Source organism: Cicer arietinum, chromosome 1, assembly GCF_000331145.2.
Source record: "Cicer arietinum cultivar CDC Frontier isolate Library 1 chromosome 1, Cicar.CDCFrontier_v2.0, whole genome shotgun sequence".
NCBI classification, from domain to species: domain Eukaryota; kingdom Viridiplantae; phylum Streptophyta; class Magnoliopsida; order Fabales; family Fabaceae; genus Cicer; species Cicer arietinum.
Genome location: NC_021160.2, coordinates 40,981,311 through 40,989,033, shown reverse-complemented (window position 1 = coordinate 40,989,033; position 7,723 = coordinate 40,981,311). Strand labels below are relative to the sequence as shown.

The 7,723-nt window shown below is 31.6% G+C and overlaps 1 protein-coding gene across 1 annotated transcript; it reads right to left on the bottom strand.

Moving 5' to 3' along the window:
* Window positions 1-29: 29 nt before the first annotated feature.
* LOC140918933 (uncharacterized) lies at window positions 30-1,570 on the bottom strand. Its single transcript, XM_073363980.1, has 5 exons — window positions 1,497-1,570; window positions 1,279-1,395; window positions 865-1,191; window positions 685-768; window positions 30-38 (listed from the first exon to the last, which is right to left on the bottom strand). The coding sequence occupies exons 1-5, from the start codon at window positions 1,524-1,526 to the stop codon at window positions 30-32; spliced, it is 567 nt and encodes a 188-aa protein (XP_073220081.1). The 5' UTR covers window positions 1,527-1,570.
* Window positions 1,571-7,723: the final 6,153 nt, after the last annotated feature.

Here is a 7,723-nt window from a genome sequence, read left to right as displayed (position 1 = left end):
TTGGTAGCTGTACAAACATTTTCATCATTTCAAACTTCCTAATCATCTATTCTCACTAGTTATAGTCTTTATTCATTTGTACGATGGACGAATCGTTGCTGCTTCCCATGTTCCTTTTTATTTGGATGTCAAGACACGCCCCGTATTTACCAAGGCGTGGCTGACTTTTATTAGGAGCAGCAGCAACATCGACAGATTTTCCCCGATCCAGATTTTTTGTTGCTGCAAGTTTGGCAGCTTTATTACCCTCCAGCCTTTGTAGTTTGGCAGCCCTATTAACCTCCAATTTTTGAGGTTTGCTGCCTTTTTTTGGCTGTAGGGGTGGTTTATTTATTTGGACCTACAAAAATGAGGTAAAATGTTAGTTTATTGAATCTGAAAAAATGAAAAACCTTAGGCAATAAATGTGACAAACCTTTTCGGGAGATGTAACTGATTTGTCCTTGGGAATCTTTTTTTTGGAGGGCAACAAGGTGTGTGGGCCATGACACGTAACTGCCAATAGCGTCACTTAAGAACTTCATATCTCAATCGTTGTCCGGTATGGGCAACGGTGCAGTTCGTTGTCCGGTATGGGCAACGGTGCAGTTCGTTGTCCGGTATGGGCAACGGTGCAGTTGGTTCGAAAGCAACCGTAGGCGATACTTTGACATGGCCCGCGGGGATCGGAATATTGTGCAATACTTTTGTAGAAGTATTGTACAATATTCCTTTTCCCACCTTCCGTTGAGTCGGCGAGGACAAGTATAGGACACATGTAGTGACACCCTACATCAATAGTTAAAACATAAGTACAGTTAATATATAAGTTTGTTTAATACATAAGTAATTACATAAGCAAGTAAGTAGTAAGTAATTAATTACCTCGGGAATACTCTTCAAACCGACGTTGCAACTCCCGGTTTCACTCTCCATTTGTATTTCAGGTTGGAGCTGAACCGGAAGTTGCTTGTCTTTATTCGTATTCACCAAGAGTGCCACTTGCTCCGATAAGATTCTGAGCTTCTCTAATACTTCCTCGTTGGAAGGTTTTTGGCGCTTCTCTTGAGGAAAAAAGCTTTTGGGAGTTACGCCAAATCCTTTCCCCCTAACTCGACCGGAATACTCAGGGACATTAAACACTTTCCCAAGAATGTCCCTGCACGTATCCTTGTTGCCCTCTTGAGTTTCAGAACTTTGTTCAATAGTTTCCTAAAATACATGTAACATTAAAAAGATAAGTTCAATAGCATTTTTAAAATACAATATTAAAAAATATTAAAGTGATAATATACTTACACAAAGTTCTACAACTTTCTTGACATTTTCATTATCAACCACTCCATCTTTGTTAACACGCGCTTCCTTCCATAAGATATGACGACCCAAGGGTTGATCGGCTTGGGTGTCTTTTCTCTATTCGTTAAAATCATAAACAAAATAATACAAATTAGTTACACACTATAGTTTATAATACAAATTACTTCATTATATAAAAGTGATGTTTAATTACTTACAATTTGTTGTTCAAGGCGTGCATATCCCATACGTGATTTCTTGTATGGGTGTTTTGGGTTGCTTGCCCGTTCGCGATTTGCCTTACTAATATTCTATATAAAAAAAAAATAGCAATTGTGTAAAAATTTAAAATACGCTACGAATATGAATAATAAAACACAAATGCTAATAAATTAATAACTTACGACAAACGCCGGGTCAGAACGTTTGGAAACAAATGCACTCCATTCATCCTTTGATATATAATGTTGATATATCTTTGGAGGTTCAGCATTTGTGTTTCCTTCTCTATCTTTTAGATAGAAATTTGAGAGATGGGATCTAAATCCACGATGGATTTTCCCAGCAACTCTCAAAACATATGACTTTCGTTCCTCATCAAGAACAAAAGTGGTCTGCAATGAAAACAATTATAAGTAATGTATTTTACAGAAAAAAAATTATAAATGACAAAAGAGTAGATCAAAATATTTACTTGAATGTCATTCCAGATGATATCTTTGGCATCCTTCAACGCCTTATCTCTCCAGTTGTCTATTGTTATTGGGACATTTTGACGAACAACAGCCCCAATGTAGCTTACAAACATGGAGCTGTTGGGGTCAACTGGCTGACCACTCTCGTTCCAGCCAACCTAATAAACTCATATAGTAAGTACATGCCCTAAACCCTAAAAAAAGATAAAAAAACACACAGCAAACAGAGTATATATAGTATACCTCAAATTTAATGCCATTACTCCTTGCTTTAATGACTTTCTGCATGATAGTTGCACCACGTTTGACTTCTTTTTCGTAAGTCTTAGAGGTGCCAACTTCTTCATTTTGAACTTCTAAATCTTTGTTTGTATCCATTTAACTACAACAAGTTCAACATGCACTTTAGTATAACATCAACAAGCTCAACATGGATCATGCATTATTATAAACAAACTCAACATGTATCAGTATATCTTAAAAAAGCTCAACATGCATTCTAATGATTACAAAAATTTAATAACATCAATACCTGAATAATGATGGTTCGAAGAAAGACGAAATGCAAAGAAAAGAGGGTTTGCAGAAAGTTCACAGAAATATGGTTCACAGAAATACGGTTTGAAGAAATACGTAATGAGGGTTACGTATTTCAATGAAAATATATTGTGTGAAATGGGAGAGATGATCTTGGATGGAAATAAGGTTCGAAATGAAGGAGATGATCGTGGAAATAAGGTTCGTAAAGGACGGGATGATAGGGTTTGCAAAAGAAGAGAAGAAATGAAGGTTGAGATGAAGGTTACGTAATGAAGAGGAAACTGAAGAGGTAACTGTTATATATACGTAACACTTTTACAGCGCTTTTTATAAGCCTTTTTACAGCGCTTTTTTTGTAAAGCGCTCTAAAAGGCTTCTTTAGTTAAATTCTTAAAAGGCTCTTTTACAGCGCTTTTGACAAATAAGCGCTGTAAAAGACCTCCGTGTGTTATTATGTTATTTGAATGCCTTTTACGCCTTTTACAGCGCTTTTGTCAAATAAGCGCTGTAAAAGACCTCCGTGTGTTATTATGTTATTTGAATGTTTTTTAAAGCCTTTTACAGCGCTTTTTACACATAAGCGCTCTAAAATGTCTCTTTATGTTAATTTTAAGAGGCTCTTTTACAGCGCTTTTTCCAAATAAGCGCTGTAAAAGACCTCCGTGTGTTATTATGTTATATTAATGTTTTTTAAAGCCTTTTACAGCGCTTTTTACACATAAGCGCTCTAAAATGTCTCTTTATGTTAATTTTAAGAGGCTCTTTTACAGCGCTTTTTCCAAATAAGCGCTGTAAAAGACCTCCGTGTGTTATTATGTTATATTAATGTTTTTTAAAGCCTTTTACAGCGCTTTTCCACATAAGCGCTCTAAAATGTCTCTTTAGGTTAATTTTAGAAGGCTCTTTTACAGCGCTTTTTCCAAATAAGCGCTGTAAAAGACCTCCGTGTGTTATTATGTTATATTAATGTTTTTTAAAGCCTTTTACAGCGCTTTTCCACATAAGCGCTCTAAAATGTCTCTTTAGGTTAATTTTAGAAGGCTCAACATGCAAAACCCACATAGTAGTAACTGGTCACCACCAAAATCCCTTCATCTTCACCAAACTCTTCTCCTTTTATGCATCTTCTTCACAAACATCAAAGCTTACTCTTTCACAATTCAATCTCCACCTCAACACCCTTTTTATCTCTTTACATTCTCTTTCCTTCTTAAATCGAAACTTGGTATTCAGGATCATTGCCATGTTGCGAAAAATGGGTTTGTGTCTGATGTTTTTGTTAACAATGTGTTTTTGGGTATTCCCATGATGCGTACAAGGTGTTTGATGAAATGGGTTAATGTCTGATGTTTTTTGGATTCCCATGATGCGTACAATGTGTTTGAAGAAATGGGTTTGTGTCTGATGTTTTTTGAATCCCATGATGCGTACAAGGTGTTTGAAGAAATTAGGTGTCTGATGAATATTATTTTTAAAGCCATTTGACAGCGCTTTGGCAAACAAGCGCTGTAAAATGTCTTTTTTACTCACTTTCAAAAGAGTCGTTTACAGCGCTTTGTGTGGAAAGCGCTGTAAAAGGTATAACACACTCATTATTTTATTTTTAAAATGATCGTTTACAGCGCTTTTTCCAAATAAGCGCTGTAAAAGACCTCCGTGTGTTATTATGTTATTATGTATCTTTTAGGTTAATTTTAGAAGGCTCTTTTACAGCGCTTTTTCCAAATAAGCGCTATTATTGTTTTTGTGTTTTGTTATGTTATTTTTTAAACAAGCTCAACATGCAAAACCCACATAGTAGTAACTGGTCACCACCAAAATCCCTTCCTCTTCACCAAACTCATGTGTTTTGTTTTATTGTTTTATTTTATTTTTGTGTTTGGTTTATTTGGGTTGGGATGACATTAAAAACCTTTTTATCAGTTCAGTTCAGAAAATAAATTAATCAGAACTTAGTATAAAACACTCAATTCAGATTACATGCATGAATTATTAGAAATGAGAATCTCTCTATTCAGTTCAGTTCAGTTAGGTTATATATTACCAAAATCACAGGCCACGTGCTATGTGAGATGCTTTGAAGACCATGTGGATTCATTCCATCAGTAGAAAGTGCAAGTCTTAGATTTCTTGACTCTATCCCGAATTCAGGATACTCGTGATCAATTTTTGCCCATTGTGGGGAATCTGCAGGGTATCGAAACATTCCATCTCTAATTCTTTCATCTGCATGCCATGTCAAGTGTTTTGAATCTTCTTCACTGCGATACATGCGCCTAAATCTTGGTATTATAGGAAAATACCACACGACTTTTGCTGGAGTAGATTCTTTCTTCTTATATCGAGAGACATTGCATTTCGGACACGCATTAAGTAGTTCATATTCGTTTCGAAATAAAATGCAATCGTTAGGACACGCATGAATCCTTTCGTAACTCATTCCAATAGAACACAAAATCCGTTTAGCGCTTTTTTAAAAGCGCTGTTGTATCATTTACAGCGCTCGTTTCCACAGCGCTTATTTTTTTGAAAAAGCGCTGTAAAATCCGTTTTTTCGCGTAGTGCTTCCATAAATGGTACATGCATAGGTGTAATAATACTTAAATATAAATCTCAATGGTAGCTTTCTAAAAAGTTGAGAAGAGTTCTAATGCTAACAACTTGGAGAAGCATAAGAAAAATATTCAAAGCTTAAAGAGACAAAGTAAATAATATTTGTATGCTCTTGTTTAAATTTAAACAGTGGATTAATTCACCGATTGTACTAAAAAAAATCACTCTATAAAGGGAGGACTAGATGTAACAATATTTTGTTGTGAACTAGTATAAAAGTATTTGTGTATTTTCTTTATCTTTGCTCTTTATTTAATCTAAGTTTTTTATGATTCAACTTTGTTTTTACTTAAACTTTTTTATAATGACAAGTTGAATGATTTGATAAAGAAGATATCTTATGCAACTCAATTAACTTTAAGAAATGACAAACACAATTTAACGTTCCATTTCTTATGTTATTAACGAAATGCAAAAATACACTTTTAGTCATTTTAGTTTAATTTTATTTTTTGATTTGATTCTTTAAGTTACATTCGTTTGTACCATTAGTCTTTAAAATATATTAAATTATGCATACAATTTTTAAGTTTAATTTTTTTTCTTGAATTACTGTCATAAAATGTTAAGATCTAATCAAGACATCGCAACAAATTAATTGTCCAAACTATTTTGCGTGTGAAAAAAGTTAAAAATATTAATTGTATATATATTTTTATTACCTTGTTTTTAAGGCTATAAGTGTGTTTAAACTTAAAAGAATATAGATGTGCTTTTGTCTTAATGAAATTAGGAGAGCAATGGTATTTTTTTGTGAGAAGATTTTCTTAAAAAAAACACAAATGGATATTTGACCAATCAAAAAGTTGGAAAAAATGAAGCATGGATACAAAGCCAACCAATCAAATAGATTTGTTCGTTTTCATTTATGCTACACAATATTTTCTCGAGATCTACACTCCCTTATTGAAGGGCCCTGATTGCATACAGTTATTGACTATATCATTTTAGTTTTAAAAACATCAAAATTTGTTTGAAATTTGAAAATACCATTTCAAGTTTTAAATTTCAAAAATATAACAATTATGACTCAACTATATTTTTATTGATGTTTTTTAGTTTAATTTATGTAAATATTATGTTAAAATATTTATACAGTTATTTAATCATAATCATCAAATTGTTAAAAATATTTAAGTATAATTATATTTTGTGTCTTTTTATTTCACACTCACGAATATAGTTCTATAAAAAAAGAGTATTTGATTTCTCATGTTCATTCGCACTTGTTTCAACTTTTGTTTAAAATTAATTCTTTAACATAAAAAATAGTGATATAATATGTTCTTAAATGACATGATGTCAAACATATCAACACAGAAAAATATAGATGAATTTAAATTTACTCATCAAACATCAAAATAATACTTTTCAAAAACAACAAAAGTACTTTTAGAAATTTAAAATAAATAATAAAAATGTATATTTATTTTTGTAACTCATAATTTCATTTTTTATAATTTATTTTTGGTTTCTGAATTTTGTTGTTGTTATTTTTACAATATATTATATTAATTTTTGCTGAGATAAATATAAATTTAATAATATTGTTCACGTTATATGTTTAATTTCACGTCTTTCATGTATTTGGAGTCAAAAACCTAAATTGATACTAAAATTACAATAAAAAGGATAATGAAAGCTGATGAAAATGGTCATATACAAAAGATGATATAGGAGCTGCTATTAAAATTAATTATGCTTTTGATTTCTCGGAATATAGCATTCTTAGGTTCTAAGGTCCGAAAATTTTCACCATAGATTTGTCAAAATCACAGCAAAATTACATGAGTCAAAATTTTCATGTATTACATGAGCTAAATTTCTACTAATATATATATATATATATATATTAATTAGTGTATGAGAATAAATGAAAAAACTTTATTATGTAAAATTTTAATATAATTTATTCATATGTTTGATATGAGTGTGCAATTCATATCAAAGATTCTAAAACATTTTGAATGAGATTTATCGGTTAAACCAATTTCATCTAATATATTACATAAATTGGTGGAGACGAATTAAATATAAAATTTAGTGTGATACACATGCATATTTTAAAATTTATTTGTGCAACTTGCATCATCATCAATTTCATTTTCTTTCTGTTCAAAATTTGCAGCATAAGTTTAACAATGACTTGAGCTATTTTGTCCGATGTAATAGAGTCTTAATTAACTCAGATTTTGTATGAAATAAGTTTAACACCAAATCACTTCAATTTATAGAACCATTAATTAGTTCAGTTTCACGTTAAAGCGCATTAAAAGAAATCACTACTATAATTCAAGAAATTGGTATAAATGGTGGAGCAAGAGGAATTTGTGTAGTTATTATTATACCATAAATGTTAATTTGAGGCAAATTAAAAGTCACTAAAATTCTATCATTAATCAATGACAATAATCCAAAGTATAAACTAACACTCTCTTTTTCTTTACTAATTAAGATTAGATGTTTAGCACGTTAGTTAGTTGGTTAAATTTAGTTTGTCAGTTGGTTAGTTGATTAGACTTAATTAGTTAGTTGGTTAAGTTTGAAATCTGCTTTATAACTAAAGCTATTTTACTCATTGTTTTAGTAATTATTTA